At 30.7% G+C, this 25,795-nt stretch overlaps 2 protein-coding genes across 3 annotated transcripts in view; one reads left to right on the forward strand and one right to left on the reverse strand.

The window, feature by feature from the left end:
- Positions 1-203: 203 nt before the first annotated feature.
- On the forward strand, positions 204-19,971 carry LOC118180601 (uncharacterized). The gene is made up of 6 exons (XM_085819066.1): positions 204-297; positions 3,361-3,426; positions 3,525-3,710; positions 7,879-8,012; positions 16,793-17,134; positions 18,952-19,971. The coding sequence occupies exons 2-6, from the start codon at positions 3,390-3,392 to the stop codon at positions 19,114-19,116; spliced, it is 864 nt and encodes a 287-aa protein (XP_085675192.1). The 5' UTR covers positions 204-297; positions 3,361-3,389; the 3' UTR covers positions 19,117-19,971.
- Positions 19,972-20,011: 40 nt separating this feature from the next.
- The window catches only part of LOC118191985 (uncharacterized), a 55,577-nt gene continuing 49,793 nt past the window's right edge, over positions 20,012-25,795 (reverse strand). For both annotated transcript variants that reach the window (XM_085819067.1, XM_035362862.2), the window contains exons 3-4: positions 23,262-23,436; positions 20,012-20,278 (exon numbers count right to left, since the gene is read on the reverse strand). In XM_085819067.1, the coding sequence (XP_085675193.1) occupies positions 23,268-23,436 (169 nt within the window). In that variant the 3' untranslated portion in view covers positions 20,012-20,278; positions 23,262-23,267. The remainder of the gene's footprint in view (positions 20,279-23,261; positions 23,437-25,795) is intronic.

Here is a 25,795-nt window from a genome sequence, read left to right on the forward strand (position 1 = left end):
CATGGAATTTTCTCATTTAATTACTTCTAATAATTAAATAATAGTAATAAATATAAATTTGAAGTACTCAAAAATCCCATCCTTATTGATGAATGGCTTCATATTATAACTAAGTTCTTTCGACCGTATCAATAATTGTTGATGAAAATATTTCACAGCAGCTGAAATGGGTGGCAACAGTTTTAGATGTAAACACAAATCATGTTCTCTTCAATCAAATATTTTAAGTTTGTAATACACTAAATTCATTTCGCTTTCAACTATAAAAATTAAGGTAGAAATCCATATCCTCATCAGGTTCGTAAACTAATTCTTTCTTAATTATTACTACTTAATATATGTATATGAGTACTTTCTAGTTGTATAATTTTTATCGAAATATGATTAAAAGAGACGTTCAGAACTAATAAACGATTAAATTACAAATGAGCTAAAAATGTACCACATTAAAAGGCAAAACTTACAAATTTTGACAAAAAAGTGGAATATCTGAAAATGTTTAAAAAATAGAAATAAAAAACATATTTTTACAGTTTTGTGTAACATAAATAAATTTTTTATGTTGTATTATGAAGGAGTAAGTGTAAATTGGTTTTAATAAGTAAAGTTTAAATACATACATACTTATCTAAATATTATTTTCGCTGAAATTATTTGTATTTTTAAAGATTCATATTTTCAAAAAGAATTTTGATAATATTTTTACCAGTTCACTTAAATCTATTTGTAATATGGTATTTGATAAAGATAAAACTGATAAAAACTACTGCTGGGTTATTTGCGACGTCTTGCAAATTATTGAAAAAGTTAAAAATCTTCAAATCTACAATATTAATTGTTATGATTTTGAAAATTTCTACACGTTTCTACCACTCAAAGAAATTTACAGAAAGTCTTGAGCTTACCACATTTTTTCCTGAAATACTTACTATTCTGGATTTGCAAAATGGAAAGAATTTCTACATTTCTTGCTCTACTATAACTATATCAAACATTCAAAATTTCTTTTCCTGCAAACACATGGTATTCCAATGGGAAGTTTCTATTGAATTCATCTTTGCCACTTATTTTTATTTTCTAAAGAATTTAAGTTTCTTAAAAGCTTTTTTGATAATGATTTCAATAAATCTGAACACACTTTCAGATATATTGATGACATTATTACTTTCAACAATTATAATCTCATAGAACATGTCTAACTAAAACTGAATGTCTAAAATTTAATAAGACCAATAAAAATCAAACATTAATAGAATATCTGGATCTTAGTATACATAATCTTAAATAAATTAGCCTTTTTATAAAAGAACAGAACTTTTATACTATTAAACGTATAAATTGGAACTCCAAGGTATCTAAAAATGTTATAGTAAATACAATTATTAACCAAATTTGCAGAATTAAAAAATTTTGTGCTGAAATAGAAAAACAACAATAAGAAATCTTAATTCTCACAAAATTAAAAAAAGTGAAATTCTAATTAAGTTCATTAACAGGTTTAAAAAATATGGAGTAGTCTACAGCCTATAAAGCTTTTTAAAAGTATGAATTATTTATCCGAAAGCTCCAATAAAGAAGGATGTTTTAGAAAGTTATATGGGTTTTAATTTTGATTTATTTTTCTTTTAGTTTCTTTGCTTTACTGTCATTAACTACGAAGCCTCCTATTTTCAAGTCGCCATGATAAACCCATGAACTGAAGACTTTTCTAACATTTGTACTTTACTTCCTTTTCTGACATTCCTTTGCATTTTTCATAAGACTAAATTTATAATTTTATGAAAATTTTACGTAAATTTTATATAAATATTTTCTAAATAGCATTCAATTCACCATTGGAAATCTTTAGGCACTTTTTACATTAGTTTTTAAATTGCAAAAAACTGACTACCATTTGAGTATCTAGCAATTTTTAAAGTATATTAAATACTTGAAATTTATATGTTAATTATAATGTTCTTGCTTTTTTTCTGTTTTTTTATTCTATCTCTTCTTTTTAATTGCAATTTTTTTCAACATTTTTAACTACAATTTTTTAATTTAAATTTGGGTTTTAATTTAGAAGTGACTAATTTTTTTACAACTGGGAATTTTTCTTTGTCCCCTATTTAGTTTACATTTAAAAGTGTTAGCATTTTTCTTGAATTAAAAGTTTTTCTTTGAAATTCAAAATTCTTTGCTTTGGTAGCATTAAATTCACTTTTTTTAGAGGGCTTTCTCGACTACGGTTTTGTAGTTTCTCCAAAGAGGCCAAACTGGCAAACCTAAGCGTCTCAGATCCTAGCAGTTATTTTCATTGTTTCGAACTGATGTTTGAAAGAAGGTTCTCGCAAAATTTTGTATAAAATGTTTTGCTACATTGTTGATTATTCTCAATTTTAAAGACTTTACTCAATGAAAGTTTTAATTTTTACCACGCATTATGAGTAAGTTTTCAATTTTGGGGAAGTTCGTTTTAAATTGGGAAAAATTTCATTAATGAATTTACTTTGTATTTTTGTCATTTTTCTTTCTTTGGGGAGGACCAGAAATTTCGGGTGAACTGTTAAGATTAAAAAATATATTGGGATGGTTCATCAGATGATTCTGGATACAGAAAAGCAAGAATTATTTTATGGAAATGTAGGTCTAATTAATTTCGATGTATCCTCCTCCTGACTATGCTATGTCGGAGTTAACTAAATTCCTCTTCTTTCGTATTCTTTTTTACTTCATTTATTTTTGATTTTCCTTATCTAGATTTATTTTAACTTTTCCAGAATTCTAATTCTATATTTATAGGATTTTTTGAAATTTGTTTATTTGAATTTTATTAATTTCATTTTGTTGGTCTTTGTGAAATATTGGTTCTAAATTTCATTCTTTATGCATTTACTGATAAATTTTCGGCGGTGTAATGCGAGAAAATTCTCGGAATGACTTTTATTTTACATTGGTGCTTAGGCTCCCTTGTAAAATTTCTGTCTTAACACATGCTTAGAAACTTTCATTAAAATGCCGGAACGTAAATGAATGCATCTTCATCTTAAGGGGGAGGCACAGCTGCAAGACGTTAAATAATAATAGTAATTTTTTTTGTTTAATAAATTAATTATTAATTTATTAATTATTAATTAATTTTTTGTTTAATAATGTTTTTTAATTTTAAATTTTATATCATTAACGTTATCCTCTAAAATATCTCTTCGAAATGGAAGAATTTTAATGTTTGAAAAAGAAAATTCAAAAATCAATTTTTCATTTACTTTGCCAGCGATATCAAAATAATATCAAGCTCCTTACTCTTTTTTAATTCTTGTACTCTATATAAGACGAAGCAAGACAATTAAATTGAAATGTATTTCGAAATTTCATTTTCAGATCGTGTTTCCGATGTTGAAAACGAAAATATGGCTTTGAAGGAATACGTTTCTGCTTTCATAAACAGTAACTTTTAAATGTATTCTGTTAAAAATTTTGAATAAAAAATATGAATTAAAATTTTTATTTATTGAAAATGCGTAATTTCTTTGCATCTTTCTTAGCTTTGCTGGTTACTTTGAGGAATTTACTGCAGAATCTGCATGACTTCATCCGAAAGTACAATCCTTTCCCTGAATCAGAAACACTGGAAAAGGAGGCAGTTTTACAGTCATGTTCCTTATATTCTGGATCTGGCATCAGTTACATCAACCTAGTTATTTTGCTTGCAATGTTTGCCATTTCAACAGGTAATTGCGATTTCATAGTTAATCAGTTTGCTTACTGTCAATAATGAAAACAATTTATATGGGTCACTCAAATAAAAAGGTTCTGAATATTATAGTTGTGTTCAATAATGCAGAAACTAATTTAGTATTGCACTCATCATTGTTTATGATTTTAGACTATATTGTACTGTCATAGATTGAAAAATGCGAAAATAGCATTGGTATTTGTAAACGGAGAGCTAAAATATATAAAAAAATACTATTTTAATTAGTACAGTTCCTATCTACTGAAAATAAATATCATGTAAGAATTCATGAAGGTTTAATATGTTTTATGCTGGCAGTTAGCAATAACAGGCCAGGGATGTGGAGTAAAACAAGTGCCATTCTATAAGTTCATTTTTTCCCCTAAAATGTTAATTTGCAGGGAGTTCCTTTAAACAACTTATCTAGGAATCATTACAGTATAGCATACCATGTAAATGTTATCTATGAATAATATTATCTGATTAAATCTTGTACACACTGGATGGTCCAGATATAATAAATTTAGAACCTGAGAAGAAAATAGATCTAAAACACAGCTTTATTCAATTAGTTACAGATCAGAAATAAATTTAAATGCGCCACACATTTATTTCATTTGCAAGAAAATGATTATTTCCTAAAAATAAAAACGCATTTTATAAAACTAAGTAAAAAGATTTAATTCAACGTAAATACAACATAATATTTACGTTACTTATATATCTATCCTACACTCTCTCCACGCACCTGTATAAAACACCACTGGAGGCGTTAGAGGCAACAATAATTATAATATCTCAGTAGTTACATTAGCAATTCTTAAAGTTTAGTTTATGCAGTTTTATAATCCTCTCTTTCCCATAAACGGCAGAAGGAATCATTGTCAAATAAGGACTAAAATGTTAAAATATATATATATATATATATATATATACATATATATATATATATATATATATAAAATCTGAATTCATATGGTGATGGCTATAGAAAAACAAGATGGTTGAAGATAATTAGTTTGGCATTTCATGATGGCCTCCAAAACCCACATGGAACTGATAAGTCAGACAAATCTGCTGAAAATAAGTAAAAGCTGTCATCCAAGAAGGAGAACTAAGATCACGTGATCCAACCTGGTGGTCCATCTAGTGACGTGATAAGAGAAATTAAATTTCTTATCACATTATTTCTCCACATTTAGTGCGTGGCACAGCTGTATAGCCCTGATTTAAGATACTATTAATGAATATTGCCTTGGGACCTCTTTCCATTTGTCCTCTGAAAAATCAGAGACGTTTGCTGATAAAGACCAGTGGTATTTTTTCATATCACCTGACATTTTGAGATGGACGAACAGCTCATTGTAAATATTAAGTACTGATTCTGCATGCAATGTAAAGACTTCTTTGAAAGCGGAATCCAGAGATTAGGTTAGAATTATATGAAACCTGACTACAATGAGGAATACTTTTGAACAACTCGTACAAATATTATAAATGTTTGCCCAAATTACATAACCATCATGAATATTTTGTACAATTCGATACCATTTCTTTACAATATCTTTGACAGTGATTGTCGAAAGGTTTGGTGCTTCCTTCGACTCTTGTGAAAATATTAGTATAGATATGTTAAGTTAGAATTCTTTTAATTGTAATTCTTTTAAATAATACCTTTATTCAATTTCTTGCAAAACTCTATACGAAATTCATACGAATAACTACTTAACAATTTTTTAAAAATAAAAATAATTTAGTTAACCCTTTTCCCCAGGAAAAAAAGAAAATCCAAAATAGCTTTAGGACATCATCTATCTCCAGAAAAATTAGGATCCTACAAAAGTCTCCCTCATGCCTTTTTTTTAATTATGGCAACAATATTGAAATACCATTTGACTTCATGTCTGAAAATTTAGAATGCAAATAAATTCCAGTTTAGTATGTTCTGTGATATTTTAGGACGTTTCATAAAGGAAAATTAAATAAAGTTAAGAAACTAGTTATTTTCATTTAAAAATAGAAACAATATCGCTAGAAAAATGCTGAAAATTTGAATTTGCTCTATTTTACTGCTTGCGGTGTTATGAAGAGATTTAGAAAAGGAAACCGAATTATAAATAAGGGAAGAAGCTGTCATCGCCAAAGCTTGCTCTTTGAGACCGCATTTTGTACTCAGAAGAGTTTCAAGAAATCCATGCGCAAATGCTGAAACACTTTCTGCGTATTAATAAAACATTTGATGCACGAGTTTCCCTTGAAACTGGCGGGTGAACCATTAGATTTGCAGAATACCATTGTAGTACAGCTAGAGCAAATAATTCGTATGCAAGAAAAATAAGTAACTCAGGTTTTTGTTTGCCATCTCAATAATAAATAGAATTTTTAAAAAATATATAACTAAATTCAAGGATCTTAGTACCTAGAAGACGAAAGTGTCCTATTAGGGAATAACTTACTTGCAGCAGGACAAGGTAATTTAGTTTTTATAGTGATGTTCTAATAGATCATACAAAATGTTTGAATGGTTTAGAAATGAACTTATTGACATTAAAGCAGATTTTAGGTATCGGGGACATTTTATCAAGACAAAAATCGTAAGCAGGCTGCTTTAAATATTTCCTTTTGATTGTTGGGCAGTCACTCAAAAGTGACCAAATATCACCTCAGCTTCCTGATTTAAATAAATTTGAATATATTTGCAGCAAATAAGGTACAGTTTATGAAACAAGTTTTTATTTTATCAAAAGTCGATATATAAAAGAGATGAAACAAGAATGGAACAATTTTAATGCAGAAGTTATGAAAAAACTTATTTCACCCAATATCAAAACACTCCCATTTTGTAGTAAAATCAGAGGAATGGCCCATCAAATACTAGACGTTTTAAAATTTAAGTATTTTCGGTGCTTTTAGTAGATTTTTCTTAGAATCTCAAGCCATTTGAGGTTTTTGTTGGAAGAGGGCGGACGCTGACTAAATTTGTTAATTTTTAAAAATTTTTGAATCATTATTTGGATACATATTTTATATAATTTAAGGAAGAGAATAAAGACGATACATAATATTACAATTAAGAACATTCTAATTTAATTTGAATACACTCCTACTGTAAAAGCAAAGCTACTGAGGCACTGTTGAAGATCCATTGTATATAAAAAAGTTTTACTTTTTAAACATAATTTATTCTTGTAATTAAATGCTTTGATTGAATAATTCCCAAATTGATACAACAAAATATTCCTTGTCACTCAGAAATTTTTGAAATAATTACTGTTGAAAATTACTTAGACAATGCAATAATATCTAAAATAATAATAAATTTCAAATTGAATTTTTGATGATTTTTCAGAATTAATCATTAAAGTTGAATTTTCATAGGCCACTCACAATCTCCAGGAAAAGAGGATAATTATCCGAACGAAGCTGAGATAATTACAATTTTTTAATTACTTTTATAACGCTTCGCAAACTCAAAATATTGACTCTCGATAAAATGTTGCAACATTCACTTTCAACAAAAGTCTTATAAATTACACATCTTTGCTCCTCTCAAATATAAATATCCCTATCAATAAAACTAAATTGGTATGTCAAGATTATTCAAAAGCTTTTATATATTAAAGGGTTCTAGGTAGAGGGCGAAGAGAAGAGCAAAATTTACATTTAATATTAATAAATGTAAATTCATTAATATTAACTGCAATTATCATTTTTATATAAAAATATTTAATATCAACATGTAAGAATATTAAGTATTTGAAAGACACATAAATACGCAAAAGGAAAACAACGAACATTTTTAAGACACATTTAAAAGCATAAAGTGTTTTTAGAAATACAGGAAGTTTAGTCCTTATATTCGGAGAAGTATGCACTATAAGGTGATACTTTAAAATAAAAATATTGTTATAATTTTTAAATAGAATTAATAAGGCCCAAAACAAAGCAAATTAAAGGAGCAAAAACCTAATGCAAAATTTTAAAGATATTATTAGTTTGATCCATGCAAAAACTTTTACGTCGCAAAAGAGTTTTAAAAAATCAAGAGCTGAAAAGTAAGTTTGAAATAAAAAGGTATTATATTAGCAATTATTTTCCGAAACTTTTGAGAAGAATAATGCAACTATGTACTTTCTGTATGCAAATAATTTTATTCTTTTCAGCTTTAGCAGCTCACAAATGGAAGCACTGGAGAGAATTGTTTGATTCATTTGCTGTTGGGTCCATCATTTATACAATGTTTTCTTTAAAGAAATACATTTTTGCAGCCATAGATTCAATTATCTCAAGCATCCAGGTACGTAATTGTAGAGAGATATCTTTTATTGAAAAGTCTTCTCGTTAACCGGCTCCATTATGTACAAATTTTAATGAATATTTGAATATAGATTTAAAGGATTCAGATTAATACATAAGAGGGAAATAAATTTAATTTAAGAAGTCAGAATATATTTGTTGCTTTTGTAAATGAAAGCATATTTGTTGCTTTTGGAAGTCAAAGTATATTTGTTGAACAAAAAGCCGTTTTAATGAGTTCTTCGCTATATATTTCTCTAAAGAAGATTAATTACGTGAGGCGAAAGATAGAATTATTATCCATCATTTAAAAACTGGAAATCAAAGAAAATTCCTTGTTGATATTTCCTGTCAATTTTTTATTTTTGCATGGCTAATTTAGAATATGATATAAAACAAACATGTCATGCATTGCAATATCTAGTAAAATAGTATGTCAAATCCTAGAAATCTTTTACAAAAGTGCAGAGGAGTGCGTAGGTTTTTCAGAGTCAGCAGAGGTTAATGCTAAAGTCCCATTATTCAGGATGATTAATTTTGCATATTTGCAATAATGTAGATGTTTACATGAAGTTTTCGAGTACCAAGGCAGTCCTAAAAAAAAAACGGAAGCAGTGCATAAAAGCATCAGAAACAGTTTTAAAGGCAGTCTTGCTTCGCAATAGATATGATTGTCCATTAATACCGCTTGCTTAAGCTACGCATATGAAAGAAATCGTTAGAAGAAATCAGAAGAATCATCATAAGAAAATATCAGTAATATAAATTATGAGAAACATTAATGTGCAGTATTATTTATGGAGATTTCAAAGATACTTCTTTGACAAAATCTGGTTGGATAAATTATCATCAGATTTTATGTGCGTGTAATAATGAAGATAAAATGTAGCATTGTGTTTAAAAATTATAAACTAATGATGGGTACTAACACCGGAAATTAAAAATCTAGTTCTTACTATTTAAAAAAAAAAAAAAAAGAAAGAAAGAAAGAAAGAAAGAAAGAACGATTACTTGCCACTTCTACAAAATCAAGTTTGGTTTAATGGAAAAAAAAATGTGACTGGAATATATAGAGAAAAATCTTTGTTTTCCAAAAGCAAAATTCTTAAAAATAAGGGAAATCAGATTTAAGGAAGACATCTTTTATTGATTTTTCAAATTATAGAAATTGTAACTCATTTTATTATTATTTTTTTTTTTTTTTAAAGCTGAATAAGGTGCATGGTAACTTCGTACGTAAAGCAAAAGAGAAAAATTACAAAAGAAATAACTAGTGAAATTCTGAGAACTAATATATTTGGGTGTGACACGGTAATTAAGCTTCATTTCCTGAATTTCGTCCTGAGACTTCCTATTAGAATTTAAAAGGCGTTAATCAACAAACATTAAACATGCAATAAAACATGTTATATATAGATATAAAAAGTCAAATTCGAACCTTATTCTAAGGAAATTGTCCCATAACTTTAATACATATGTAAAGAAATAAAACATTTTTGTAAAAATCAGTTGCTTAAAAAGAATTCATGTCTTAAAATGTTAGCAGCCAAATTTTAAATCAAAGCATACAATGACAATGTTCGAAGTTTTTGTAAAATAAATAAATAAAATCTATTGCTCAGTTCTTATATCATTGAATTTAAGTTGGAAATTCGTAACAAGCTTTCGCAGGTAGTATTTCAAACCCATATTCGTAGAAACATTAAAAATGGTGCATTTTTGATTAATATAATTTACTTCCACTTTTTTTAACTTTATTTTCAGTGTACTTTAATCGGAAACATCCTTTCATATTTAACATGAAAAATAAAAATTAGTTGAAAACACTACTAGGTTTTTCTACCCTTAAATTAGATTCCTTTATTTAAAAAAAAAAATTCAAATATTTATTAAAATTTTGCAAACTGATTCTTTCCAAATTTCCAATCATTCCTAACAGATGGAAGCACCAGCCCATACCTATGCGCTGGTGCTGCCATCTGATGCTCTCAGTAACTTCTACTACCCTGGGCTCTTGGAAGAGCGAAAAAAAGATCAGAAGGAAAACATTTATCATTTTTATACGATTTATTTTGGTCCGGCACAGTTTAAATAGTACCTTTTAAAAGAATCTAAAAATATCTATGCCGAGCTGTAATATAATCCTTAAGTATATGGTTTGAATTATCACTGAAAATTAGTGAAAAAACTTTTTTTTTTTTTTTTTTTTTTTTCATTTTTATGGCGGGCTCTAGCTATTTTTAGGCTTTCGCCACTATTAAGGCTAGATGTGGTGGCTATTTTATTATGGAGGTACCCTTACTTCCTGTGAGGATAACACAATTTGCATTGTAACAGATTTAAATAATATTGAAATCTTGTAGTTTAAATAATTTAAATAGATGAACATTAAGGTATTTGTGAATGGCAATATTTGAAACCAGACTCGAGTGCCTCGTGCGACTCTCGCACGAAGAATGTAATTTATTTTTAAATGTTAGAATATGTTTTCTCTTCTTGTTTGTATGTCGCCATTTTGAGTGCTAAATAAAGTTTTTTTCTGTGTTCCATCATTGGAGTTGCTTCATATTGCCAAAGAAGTATCACAGTCTTAATTATTTTGGAGGCACCGGCGAGATCGAATAATCGTGCGTATTTTTATTTTATTAGTTCATCACTGAACATAATATTAGCGATACCAGATTATTATTTCCTGTTAATATTAAATTGTCTTATTTTATTACCGTATTTGATATTATATTTAATATTCATTTTAGTTGTGCAGACGGTAGATATTTATATTGCTCTATGTTATTATTCTTATTTTAATCACAATTAATGTGGTAGAGAGAATGAACTTCATATAATTTAAATATTTAATTTTTGAGCTATTTTGAGGAAATATAAGGAACACAGTGTTCGTTAATTTTAAACGTAGAAACAATGTCTTACTTAGGAAGAGCTCGTAAGGAAGATTTGCAAAATCTCGCAGCTGAACTGGGAGTTCATGTGACTGCAGATTTGAAAATAGTTGATTTAAAACAGAAAATTGTTGAAAGTAGAGATTATGATGAAGTCTTCGTCAAAGGAGTTTTAGACACAATAATAGAAGAACGGAAAGAGAAGAACGGAAAGAGAGGGAGGAAAGAGAAGAACGGAAAGAGAGGGAGGAAAGAGAAGAACGGAAAGAGAGGGAGGAAAGAGAAGAACGTAGGAGACAGGAAGAAGCAGAAGAGCGGAGAAGGAACGAACAGTATGAATTAGAGAGATTAAGACTTGAAGTAGAGACAAAGTCTCAAAATACCGGACAGATCCGGCCGAAAACGGAGCTGCGTCACCTTATGCAGAAATTCGATGACAAGAAAGGAGATATCAGTCTATATTTGCTATTGTTTGAAAGGCAAGCAGAATGGGCTAAAATTGATAAAGAAGAATTTGTATCTCATTTACTAGGACTACTTCCTTACGAAGTAACCTAGTTAATAGCTAGAGAACCATCCGATAAAGCTAAAGACTATGAACACGTGAAAAATTTATTGTTAAGACGGTTTAAACTAAGCCCGGAAAAGTTTAGGCAGAAATTTATGAAACATCAAAAAAGTACCGAATCCACATGGGTGGATTTCAATTATGAAATAGAAAATTATTGCAAAGAATGGGTGACTGGTCTAGGAGTTAAGACTTTTGATCAGTTGCTAGATTTGATGGTGCTTGACCAACTTAAACGTCGAGTTCCTCCTGAAATTCGAGATCATTTTCTTGATGAACGGGTAGAGATGATTTCATCGAAAAAATTAGCTGAAAAACCTGATGCCTATGAAAACGTTTGTGGAAACTTTCAAAAGAGGCCTGTAGTGGATCGGCAGAAAGAAAGATACAATGCGCTAACTCAAGGTAAATTGAGTTCAGATAATAAAAATAAAACTGAAAAAAAATTGTCATCAGGATTTAATTCGCAAAGCTGGTTTCATAGACCTAGAAGTCCACGTCCAGATGATAAATATGAAAAACGAAAAACGCCACAATGCTATCAGTGTGGGTCCTATCAACATTTAAGACCCCAATGTCCAAAACTTAAGAATAGTACTGAATCTCCTGCTAATCTTAACAGAATTAGTGCAAAACCAGAGGATAAATTTCTATTACCTTATACTAGTATGGGTTACGTAAATGGTCATACAATTCCTATATTAAGGGATTCAGGTGCTAGTGTTGATATAGTTTGTCGCAAATACATCACGCCGGAAATGCTGACAGGTGAAAATGTGTGGGTGCAACAGCCATTAGATTTGAATCCAACCTGTTTACCATTGGCTGAGATCGAACTAAATTGCGATCTTGGACGAGTAATAACTAAGGCTGCCATTATTAGAAATGAACTCGACAAAGGAAGGTATTTATTAGGCAATCGAACTTTTGCACTGTTGAATAAACAAGGAAAGGAACCTGATAGTTGTCCTCACCAGGTTAATGCTATCTCTACTAGAGCTCAAACGAAAAGAGAAACAGCCGAAGAGAAGATCTTGGAACCGATGAAGGAAGAAAATAAAGCATCCAGAGATGTTTTTGAAGAAGAAGATAATTTACCGGAGCTAAATTCGGAAGATGAAACTCTCATGAAACTGGTAAACATTGACTCAGAAGAAATTGCACAACTTCAGTTTGCTGATAAGGAACTGTCTAAAATCATCCAAGAAGTTAAAGAAGGTACATGCAAAAATGAGAACTATAGTCTGACAGGAAAAGAACTTTTAGTTAAAAAAACGACGGATAAAATGGGCTTTGAAAGACAGCTTGTCGTTATACCTGAAAAACTCAAGCCTTCAATTATAAAGATGTGCCACGAAGGAACTTCTGGTCATTTGGGTGTCAAAAAGACCAAAGACAGACTTGCTAGATATTTTTACTGGACGAGGTGTTACAAAGAAACTGAAGATTTTGTAAGAACCTGTGATGCTTGTTAGCGCGCTGGAAAAGGAAATGACAAAAAGAAGGCTCCAATTGCATTAGTACCAGTAATTTCCGAAATATTCACTAAAATAAATGCCGATGCCGTTGGTCCGCTACCTATTTCAAAGACTGGAAAAAAATATATTATTACAGCTCTGTGTATGTCGTCCAAATATCCAGATGCTGTTGCGGTGACAGACATTTCTTCGCCATCTGTGATTGATGCTTTCTTACAGATTTTCAGTCGTATGGGTTTCCCAAAAGTGATCCAAACAGATCAGGGGACCTCTTTCGTCAGTGCTTTGACAGAGGAATTTTTGGAGCGTTTCGGCATTAAACATGTAAGAAGCTCTGTGTATCATCCGCAGAGTAATCCTGTTGAGCGATTCCATAGAACGCTAAAAAGGGTGTTAAGAGTCGTATGTATAGGAGCGACTTCGGATTGGGAGAATTATCTACCATCAGTTCTTTTTGCTCTCAGAACAGTCACACACGAAAGCACTGGTTTTACACCAGCAGAATTAGTTCATGGCAAAAACCTACGAACGCCAGTCACTTTACTTTATGAGCAGTGGCTAGAACCGATTGAAGAAAGTAATAATGTTGTCAGTTACGTTTTCGAACTTATTAATCGAATGAAGAAATGCCAAGAACTTGCCGTGGAAAACATGAAAGAAGCTCAACAACGGAGGAAAACATGGTACGATCGAAACGCAGTGAAAAGAGAATTTGATAGAGGAGATTTAGTTCTTGTTTTATCAACGAATCGTCAAAATAAACTAGAAGTACAGTGGAAAGGACCTGGAAAAATAGAGCAGAAAATTTCAGAAACCAATTATATTGTAAGTTTCGAGGAACAAAATGAGCCAAATCAAGTATATCACATTAACATGCTTAAACCATATAACAAAAGACCAGAAATGATTAATATGATAACTGAAGTGGAAGGAGACTTAGAAATGGACATTCCTCGTTTACCTTCCAATCCAAGTATATTAAATTTTTCGGACATCATAGAGGAGAATGAACTCGAGAAAAGGTTGAAATCCGAGCAAATAGAAGATTTACGAAAGAATTTATGGAAATATTCTGGTTGTTTTTCAAATAATCCTGGACTAACAAACTTAGTTTGTCACGATATTGAGCTATTAAATAACGAACCAATACAAATAAAGCCATACAGACTGTCACCCCGACAGACTGAAATTCTCAAAAGGGAAATACAGAAAATGCTCGATCTTAAAATTAAAGAGCCGGGAGAATCGGACTATACATCTCCCATGATTTTGATAGAATCTTCATCAAAGGATCCTCGGCCTTGTATTGATTATCGTAAACTCAATGCTGTTACTAAAACTGAATACTATCCTTTGCCTAATATTGAACAACGTATCGAAACTGTAGCAAAAGCAAAATATATTACCCTATTAAATTTATCTAGAGGCTACTGGCAAATTCCGTTAACAGAAAGAGCCCAAAGATATGCAACATTTGTAACTAGTTTTGGAAGTTTCAGGCCTCTACGTTTACCCTTTGGATTAAAAAATGCCCCATATTTTTTAGCAAAGTTATGACTAAAGTCCTGGCTGGATGCGAAGGTTTCGCTGTACCATACCTGGATGACATTGCCATTTACTCAGAAAACTGGGAAGAGCACCTTAAAAACTTAACTTCTGTTCTAGAGAGAATACAGAAAGCAAATTTACGACTAAAACCATCAAAATGTAAATTTGCACAAGATCAAGTGAGATACCTAGGCCATGTTGTGGGACAAGGACAACGAACCCCGGATGAAGTAAAGATCCTGGCTGTAAAGGAGTATCCTACACCTAAAACCAAAACAGAAGTACGTGCTTTCTTAGGACTGGTAGGGTATTATCGCCAGTACATACGGAGATTTTCGGAAATTGCTTCACCCCTCACGGACGCTTTGAAGGGGGGTAACAAAAAAAGGAAATATACAATGGTCTGAAATATGTGACAAAGCTTTTAAAAATTTAAAAGAGTTGCTATGCAAGAAACCAATTCTGTATGCTCCCGATTTTGATAAAAGGTTTATTATACAAACCGATGCCTCAGACAATGGCATGGGTATAGTACTATGCCAATTAGATGATGAACAACGTGAACATCCTATCTTGTATATAAGCAAAAAATTTACTAAGTTTGAAAAGAATTATTGTACTACTGAAAAGGAGTGCACTGCTATCATCTACGCTATCAAGAAACTGCATTTTTATCTGGATGGTCAGCAAGAATTCTTGATTCAGACTGATCATAATCCTTTGGTCTGGCTACAATCCAACGCCAAATGTAACTCTAGATTGATGCGCTGGGCACTCTCATTACAACCTTATAATTTTAAGGTCATTCATCGCAAAGGATCTTTGCACAAGTACGTAGATGTTCTGAGTAGAATTAAGTAATGTAATAACTCTTAGTGTATGTAACCACGTTCAGGATTTATTTATTTATTTAATGTATACTCAACTGATGTATTTGAACGTTCTCCATTTTTTTCTTCCTATTTAAATGTGGTGTAAAAATATTTGTTTAAAACTTAAAATTTTCGGCCTGAAAATTTGGAAACTTATGAGAGAAGTTATCTTTTCTCTTTAAGCAATTGAACAAGCCGAGCTTATAAACTTTCGAAATTTACAGAACTTTTCCCTTCGGTAAAAGTCTCTCCGTTCCGTTAGGGAAGAGGTTGTAACAGATTTAAATAATATTAAAATCTTGTAGTTTAAATAATTTAAATAGATGAACATTAAGGTATTTGTGAATGGCAATATTTGAAACCAGACTCGAGTGCCTCGTGCGACTCTCGCACGAAGAATGTAATTTAGTTTTAAATGTTAGAATATGTTTTCTCTTCTTGTTTGTATGTCGCCATTTTGAGTGCTAAATAAAGTTTTTTTCTGTGTTCCATCATTGGAGTTGCTTCATATTGCCAAAGAAGTATCACATCCATGCGTTCTGCGGGCGGCTTTCCTAACCACTATACCGTCCGTAATTAGAGTAGAAGTGTTTAAATAATGTAAATAATGTCTGTAGAACACTATAGGGAACCAATATTTTTCTTTAGAAGTTTTGAACCCAAAGGTAAATTCGAAAGAACTTTAAATAACATGTAAACTGCAAAGCTAAGCATCTAAAGTAATTCATTACATAATCCTTAAAAATTGATTGTATTAATAAATTAATATTCTATTGATTAATAAATTAATATGTACACTTACCAAAATTTTGTTCGAATTGATCAATGTGAAATTATAATGAAATAATGATTTTCGTTTAATTTTTTCCACGAAATGTATGCAGCTTTAAAATATAGTGCAATTGCAAAGTTCCCGAACTCTAAAATTTGTTTTCCTCATGTGTCTTAACATAGTCATAGAATACTGTTTATATTATGAAATTTCTTCCAGTTTTACATGTTATTGAAATTTATTCTTATTACTTTTGAACTGAATTATCATTCAAGAGATCACACTTTCTGATAAGTACCATCTTCAGTCAACTTTCATGTGGTTAATGGGTAAATTCTACCTCTCCCCTCCTTCGTGGGGAGCCTTCGGCGCATACCTTCGTGGTGTAATGTTAACACACTCGGCATATTCGAGAGGTCCAGGTTCGAGTCCCGGAGAGGGCGTAGCTCCGTTTTCACGTCTCCAGCATAAAAAAGAAAAGGAAAAAAAAAAAAACACGACTAATGACCATGGGAAAATTAGTTCTGAAACATACACTGACAACAGTAAATTTAAACACAATTTCTAGGGGTTATTTTATTCATTACTAAAACTCATAAAACACTTTCTGTATTTTGTTATAAATGTGTTTTTATATCTTTAGGTAAAAGATGACCAGAATGTCCAAAGGGATGATGACTTGGAGACATTACTGAAAACTCTATACGTGGTGAAATCAACCTTTCAGTCCTTTTCGTTGTGTCCTACATGTTTGAGAAATAGCGTTCAGTCTTCAGGAAAGCTGACGGGATTCTTAAGCGAGAGAAATTTAAGCAACCTCGAAGATAAGCTGAAAAATGCCATAGACGCCATTCATTTTCATCAAAGAGCTCAAGCTTTAATGAAACTGAAGAGGCCTGGCATGTTAGAGAAATCTACACAAGTAAATTTTGCAGAAGATGGGTTTAAAGATGACAGTTATGAGTTTTATACAAGAAGCATTATAGTAAGTGCGTATTCACTTCTGTGCACCTTTATATGAATTGAAGGGAGTACATTGAAATTAAGTTGAAAAGTATGAATAATGTTCCCCAGTTCCAATGAAGTCATTTTAGTATTTCTTTCGAGAATATTTTACTCTAGACGCTTGCACATACTTGTATTACTAATAAATTTAAAATTACGTATACGTCAGCTTAAAATACCTAACATTTTTCAGCAGAAAGAGACAAAATTCATTACTAGTAATTATTATCTCATGAGTAAAGATTCTCTGTGAATTGTAGTATCGTTATTAGTGCAGTTTATTTAAGAGGTGTTGATGCTTTATTATGTAGTAAGCAGTGTTAAAAATTTTCGGTGTGCTGATAAAGGATACTAAACGTGGGTACTTATTGCATATGCTAAACTACCATTATATTTATCGTTGCTGTACCTATTTATTTTGATTGTTTTTTACTTGTTTTGATTTTTTATTTGCTTTCGAAAAGGTCAGAATTGCTGTACCTAATATAAATAAATAAAAATCTTTTGGTGCTGTCATAATATTATATCTATATCAGTGGTTCTTATTCTTTTTTTTTTTTTTTTTTTTTTTTTTTTTTTGCCCATGCACGCCCTTCATCACTGCCAGACGGCCATCCTCCCTCTTTTCCCAAACTCAAAAAAGGCATATACGCATTTACTTAAATTTATATTTTTTAATGCGTACTATAAATTAGGCAAGGGGATGTATAGAAAATGTTGATAAAGACCAGGAATTTAATAAAAATAGTCTTTTCTATCCCTAAACTAAAACTAAGTACTTAACAGTAAATAAGAGGTCGACCGCATTCTTCCCTGAAACTTTGAAATTCCCCTCAAGGGGAATTCTACTTTGGTTAAGAATCCCTGATCGATCTTATGAGCAGCGAACTCTCCTGCTAAGGTATTATAGCTCTCACTACAATGGTCTTTCTCTCTCTCTTAATTCTGGATGAAGATTTTATTTGGTGACAGGCCGAGGACGATTTTTTGTCTTATATTTAGTAGATCTCTATCCTCGTGTGGGGAGAAAAACCTTCTAAAATTGAGAATATTTTGCTGGAAACGCGATAACATAACGCGATTTTTCCCATCTTAAGCTTTATATTTTCTTGAATTTGATTCCATTTTATTTATTGAATAAAAACGGAATTTCTTTGTAAAGAATATTCTGAAGTTATTTTAAATATTACAAATTTTACTTTGTTTGAACAAAATTATCCTACGAAAGAAAAATTTTGTATATAAAAAGATTTATTGGATGTTATAATGTAAAATTACAATAGCTCGAATGGCGTAAAGTGATTGATGAAATAAAGATGGTCATAAGAAAAGAGATCAAGGAACACCGAATAATTAATTTTGTATTAATACCTTATTTCCATTCTTATCACTCAATGTAAACTATTATATATATTTATGTGTACTATTTATCATACGGCTATGTATTAATAAACTTTGTGTATCATTAATCTATATTGATAAACAAAGCTACATAAATAGTTTGTAGCATGTTTGTAGTTTGTAAAAATGTTTGATAGCATTTTACGAATAATGATCTGATAATGATGAATATAACCTATAACATTCGTAGCTAAAGTTCCCAAATGCATTATAAATAATTGAATATAAAATCCTTATAATAAATAGAAGAATCCCAATGAGTAAAGTAAAATATTTTGCATTTATATTGCAAGATTAATAGAAAATGTTAAATTTACATTGATAAATTCCAAATTTTTATACTCATAACTATTTTTTAAAATTTTAATAGTAATTTATTCCATTTCTTCCATTTAGGATAGTGAAAAGCCATGCATTGTTGGAGATTGTACAAATCAAACTATGGAGCTTCAAGAAATACCTAAATTACAAAATGAAGCAACAGGAAAATGCGCCGCTGTGACCCAAGGGAATGTTCTGAGCATTCAAATAGAATTCGACAGATATCTAAGGCTATTGTAAAATAGAAAAATGAAGTTAAACTAATAGATATATAAATTAAATCTTAAGTATAATTTCTTTCTTTCTGCGAATAGTGTAAAATAGAAAAACTCAGTTTTATTGCGCAATTCCTGTAACTCATAAAATAATCATTTAATCGTTTTTGTGCCATTTGGTAAAGAGTTTGTTATATTTCCCTTTTTTGCTTCATGTACTTACTGAAAAAATTGCTTTTGAGGAGAAACACTACAAAAAGGAGCCATCTAAACAGATCAAATGGGGTAAAATTAATTAAATATGCCTGTTTTTAACTGTTTAAAAGTAAGCCTATCTGCCTTGAATATATATTATATTCTTTTAGAACTTGAAAATAAATTATTTTATTATAACTATTTTAAAAAATAAGCTGCGTTTCTAACAAGGATATTTTACCAGAAAAATGAATATCATCCTATATTTGGGCCAACAAGATAATTGGATTCAGACTCACACGAATATTCGATTTCAGATTACTTAGTTGATTTGATTAATTTTGAGACTTTGTTTTACTTGGTTTTATAAATCACAGAAATAAGCTCTTTAACTGGTTTTCTTAGAAAAAAAATCTCGCAGTTTTCTTGATTTAAATACACGTTGCGCCTCTTCGCACAACATAACTTTTACAAATGTGTGCCTTTTATATGTACTTGAACAACAAAATAAATAACAATGTTCTTTTAAACAGTAATATTTGAATCTTGTGCTTTAATTATCTGTTATTTTTCATTCCATTCTCGAAACTAATTCTTATCCCTAATAACGAATACAATAAAAACATCCATTTGTTTACAAATCACAAAATCATTTCCTCTTCTAACGCATTCAGAGGTTTTAGCTACCTAATTAAAATTTTTACTGCGAGAAACAGACACCGAGATTGGAAAGAAATTAGAAAGATTGAGGATGCTTTATTTACAAGACAATGTACACAATAAAATAGAAAATTTAAAAATAAAATGGCGTGCCTCGATCAACGAGTTTTTTTAAATTTAACTGGTGAGTACCATCTCCAAAGTCACAACTGCTTCCGTCTCCAGATACTTTTGAAGCAGGTCAAAATGAGAAACCTTCACAAATATTTTACACCTGATGACCCCAGTGGCTCCACACAATATTTTCCATGTTTCTTCAGATTTATCGGACGCTAAAATAAGATTAAAAAATAAATAATTTTGTAAAATTGTTAGAGTGTATTTATATAAAAGATGGCAAACACATTAACATTTCCCACATTGCCCATTATATCACATGTATATACATTTATAATAAACAACTATTTAAAAAAACGCTAAGCAATAAAACAAATGAGGTACTTGTTGTTACCAATCTCAGTTGCCTGACAATGGTCAGCACAAGTGAACGACATTCATCGTGGCAAGGAGTCAAATGCCTCTGCCGTTGGCATGAGCTTTGAGCAGCATATAGCTCAATTTCTCCCCCAGTTTTGAGGAAAAGCATACCGGGTGGACGGGTCTGAAGGTCTTCCACCCCCTTCCCCTACCATCAACCTCTCGAGAGAACATTCAGCTCACGCATATTTAGAATGCCCCCATGTCGCACAAACATTATACATTTACAAACATCAATTCCTTCTCCGGGATTCGGAACCGGGCAAAAGTCACCAACCACTGTCCCTACTGGCGGGAATGAAAGACTTTATCTATAACCGGACTAAACAAAATTCATGTTGTATACAAATGAATATGATTTATGTCATGGAACGTATATGGCGGAAAACTCGAGAGCCGCGGCACGATTATGACAGCATGCAATTTTAAACTCAACTGCCCTTAACTAACCCTAACTCTAATGCCTATTTCTTTGATTTTTATAAGGAAATTCAGAATCATGAGAAATTATGTATACTTTTATTTCAGCGTATTTCGAATAAAAAAAAAACGCTCTTTGTCTAATAGAAGAAAAGTGTTCAGAACTTTGAAGTAATATAAGAACGATTTTTTTCCCAAATTTTAATATTTTAAAGTTTTAATCTAAGATCTCCAGTGCACTTCTTTAGCCTAGAAATTTTAATCAATTTAAATTTAAATGAGATTATGTTAGAAATAAATCTGTATAACCATAAACAAAAAAGTTCTCTGAAAATTTTGTAGGATGATTGGTGTTTGTTCTGTAAGTTTTTTTCTTGCAAAAAATATGATACTCGTAGAAGAGGTATGTAAATTAGGTAAAGTTTTTTAATACGGAAAATCCCAGTAAGGTTATTTGCATAAGGAAAGGGATGCTTCGTGGAGGAATTTATAAGGGAAACTGGCTCGCATTCACGCTACAGAAAAGTAGAGAAAAACACTAAATCCAAATATGCAGCCAGCTCATTCGCCTTCAGCAGTCTTAAGCGCTCGGTGAACTCGTGGAACCGGGAAAGCTTGTAGAGTTAATGGAATGGCAAAAGTGGGGGTTTTAGAAAGATGATAATAACGATAGACTCATATCCATTATTTTGCATCTATGTCCTTTTTTAAGTTTAAAGCAAGTGTTAAAGTAAGAAATAATACTACTTAACTATTTAATATGAGTAAATTTGCAGGACTATAATGTCAAAGTAAGAAAACCTTCTCCTTCAACTGCGGAAGTATAATTGGCAAAAAGATAGAAATGTGCTTGCGTGGGAACAACAGTGTTTTCTAGTTAAATTATAGAGAAGGACGTCTCTGGCATCAGTTATGGACTACAAGGCGAAAGAATAAAGCAGCTGAAAAATAAATTTGTTTAAATTTGGAAAATTTAGCAAACTACTGCAAAATTACTCCTGTTATGCTGATTTATGTTGCTTATCAATAAGTTATGCTGATTATGTTGCTTATCAATTTAACTTCTATATTACAGATTTCGTTTTTCATTGTTATTATTATCGGAAAAATCTTGATTAGTTCTGACTAACACAGAATTTCACTGTTCGTAAATTGCCAGAATAATGGACTGTGTTAATTTAATAACATCAAATTAAGTAAAAATTTATAGGAAATCATTTTCAGAAAAATAGGAAAATAATATGCCTGCTGGGAAATAAAAAACAAATATATTCACGAGTCCATAATATCTAAGCAGTTCTAAAATGAGTGAATGACAGAAAAATTGAGCTTTAAGAATATCATAATTAATCCGTTCGCAACTGAATAAATTTTTATATTTCCTCAAATATTTAAAAAAAAAAAAAAAAAAAAAAAAAAAAACTGCATATTTGTAAAACATACATTGCTTTAAATGCTCTTTTACATGAGTATGAATTTGATTGATCTGAATTAAATTTTGCATGGTTTAATGCACATGTATGAAAGAGATATAGCAGTTCAAAACGTATGATGTTTCATATCTATACTTGCGCACTTATCTATACTTGCTCATATAACTTGCGCATTTTTCAAGAGAAAAGAATGCGATGTAATTGAGGTGAATTATTTTTAAGTAAAAATACTATTTTCTTATTTAAATTACTTTCAAGAATTTAAAAATTATTTGAATGTAAGACTATTTATTGTCTTTATATACAGAGACAAATAGAGCTGTGATGTTCATTTGTTTAGTCGAATACGACAAAGCATCATAATATGAAAACGGCAAATAATTCCAACAAATATTACATTTCAGTTGGTACACAGAAGGAAAAGAAATTCATTATGGTCTTTAATAAGTTTCGCACTAAATGAAGTTTTTTTTTTTTTTTTTTTTTTTTTTTTTTTTTTTTTTTTTCAAATTTTTACTAACTTTTAACCTTTTTAAAAAATCATACAGTTTTGCTTTTCTCTTATTTTATGTTAATTTAGTAATAGCTAAGAATATGGATATGCTTATGGTTATAATACTTGACTCTGCTTTAACCTTTGCTAACATGCCACATTCGAGGTTTTGCTGAACTACTCGAATAACGAAATTTGTAGATTTTGGTGTTCATAAAATTCTTCCTCAGATTGGTAGCTACAGTAAAGAAATTATAACTGTAGACTTTGAAAAAAAAACCTTCATAAAGATAATTATTATCTTAAAGTGTTCTCGCGAAATTTTGAAAATCGTTGCAATAGCAATAAAACACTCCGTAGTTTAGAATAAATTTTAAAGAAAAAATTGCTTAGTATTTTATGTATTAAAAATTTAATGGAAAGTCAAATTACCAGAGCTCAGCTCCTCATATTGTATTTTTCTTCGGCTTCGTCTAACATTCTTAGGGCTCGGAGTGATTTTTCATCAGTGTCATCGTCGAAAGCACCCCCGACAGATCTCTTTTTCCTTCCTGCACCGGCTGGGGCTCCTGTTCCTGATAATGTGGAACTGAATCGATCGCGCACTCTGAAGCATAAAAATGAAAAAAAATCAGTTTGCACATTTATCTGAAATTTTTGCAGAACATTTACACACACACCATATATATGCACAGTATCATTATACCTTAACAGAACGTAAATCCAAAATGTAAAAGTAGGGTTAATAACAAATAACATTATCTGAAAGGTTAAAGATTCATTTCCTTTTCAGATATGCTATAAAATGCAAAAATAAGGTACCTTTTTTCCTAAAAAATTTAAAATACGATAAATCTTGAAAATACAAAAGTAAATTTTCAAATATTTCACTTTTTATAGAAAAAAATAACGTGCCAAGAAAAACCGATTGTGGTAAAACACAACGTTGATTGAAGAACATTTTATTTCAGCAAAGGCACTTTCAGCAACTAAAACAGATCTTATTCAACTGCAACTAAATGAAAGACAAACAAAGATCAAACAAAGATCAAACGAAGATCGGCTAACAAATATCAAGAATTTGCTAGAAATACCCATGATATCCTTTACAATGAAGATAGGAAATAGGTAATAAGGGAATTGAACACAAGAAAGTTGCACCATCTAGGACTAGAAAATATATTCAAAAACGAATTCTTGATGGATGGGTGCGAAATATGGGTTAGAATTTGAGTCATTGACTAGTGCAGAGAGATTAATATGGATATGGGAAGCCTCAAAAGAATCTGATACACCAATTGAGGAAGTTATTGGATGATTTTGACGGAAGTAAAATTGAATTTGTAGCCCAAATAATGCTGGCATTAGGAAATTTATTTGTTTTATTTTTTCGAATGCAACACTCCTGCTCTCTGATGCGAAATTTGTCAGCTTGCTTTGTTTATGCGAAGTACTACAAGCTGCACTGCTATAGAACACTATTTTAGCGTTCCTTGTCAGCTAACGTAAAACATGCATCGATCAATGCTGTATTTTCTAACTCTTTTTCTGTTATTTGACAGAAACAGTTAAAACTGCTTCAGATAAATGTGTATGAAAATAAAATGTCAAAGAATATATCTAAATTTTTCACATACATATGAAAATATAAAGCAGATGGAAGAACCATGACAGGATATTATAATAAAAAATTAATTATTTTTATAAATTATCGTATAACGGGTATAAGATATTTTCTCCCTCCTTTCCGACTGCATTTGTGGTGTAATTTCAAGCGTACTCGTTTCGTATTCAAGAGATCCAAGAGTTCGAGTTCCGGCGAAGGCACTATGTATTTTTCACATCTGCTGCTTCAAAATAACCTAATGACTCTACAGGGTTATAATGAGTTATGTATTTATATAAATATGCTACGCTTAATTTATTTAGTTAATTAGGACTGATAGCAGTACTACTGATTAAGCAACATGTTTTTCTTGGCAATAGTTTCAACAACTGTCTTTCTTTTCTAAGCCAATTTGCATTAACTTAAATTCAGAGTAAATAATGAGTGTTCGAAAATTACTCAAATTGTATAAGCTTTCAAATTTTTTCAAGCATACGACCTGCTTCTTTTGAAAGCAATTTTTGTAACTGGAATGTTTGCAACAAAGAATAGGTACTTCAAGATTTTTTTTTTAAAAATTCCTCAGTTTTTCACATATCAGCATGAGAAAATTTTTATGATACACTGTATAATTACACATTTACAGTTTTAAGGGGAAGAATTTAAATCATGGGCGATGGTCTCCCAGCGAATGAGAATATATGAAGAACAACGTTTAAAATAAGGAAAACCGTGACAAGAAATTTTCTATTTTATGAAATCCTGCTCTTTTTGAATTTTAAATTTGAACCTAATAATAAAAGCAGCCAAGGACTTATCTTTAGGCTGACAGAGGTCTTCTGAGAATGATTCAGTTATAAGATTTTGTTCCATTGGGTATTAGAATGCACAACTGAATATCATACGCGTATTGGATAGCCTAAGGAAACGAAAGGACGTCAGAATAGAGTCGTAAAAGCACGTGAATAGTACCGGTTAATTTATAGACATTTGTAGCCGTAGCGGATTAACTGCAGAAAGAGAAGTATCCATCCGTCAAATGTCAAATAGTTTTCAGAAAGAGAAGTTGTAAAGTCATTAGATATTTATTTCGGAATAGAAGACGTGAAAACTGAGCAATGCCCTCACCGGGATTCGAGCTCTGGACATCTTGATTGTTGGCGCGAAATTACCCGCGACGGCATGCGAAGGTCATCTGAAGAGTTATCGAGGTAAAAAGTACAAATAATCTCCTATAAAAGCAACTACTGAGACAAGGTTTACTTCGGCGCTCCTTCTACAGACCTTATTAAATGTTTCGGTGCACGAATAATATGGTTGGAAGGTCAATAAAAAACCTCATTTTAGTAGAATTCCAGAT

Source organism: Stegodyphus dumicola, chromosome 6, assembly GCF_044657685.1.
Source record: "Stegodyphus dumicola isolate Sdum_Otavi_A_Nest chromosome 6, ASM4465768v1".
Taxonomy (NCBI): domain Eukaryota; kingdom Metazoa; phylum Arthropoda; class Arachnida; order Araneae; family Eresidae; genus Stegodyphus; species Stegodyphus dumicola.

Excerpts from the sequence above, each read along its gene's own strand:
- LOC118180601 (XM_085819066.1), top strand. The coding sequence starts at position 3,390 with ATGGCTTTGAAGGAATACGTTTCTGCTTTCATAAACA. Across the intron at positions 3,427-3,524 it reads CGTTTCTGCTTTCATAAACA|CTTTGCTGGTTACTTTGAGG; the intron begins GTAACTTTTAAA and ends CATCTTTCTTAG. Across the intron at positions 17,135-18,951 it reads TTTATACAAGAAGCATTATA|GATAGTGAAAAGCCATGCAT; the intron begins GTAAGTGCGTAT and ends TCTTCCATTTAG.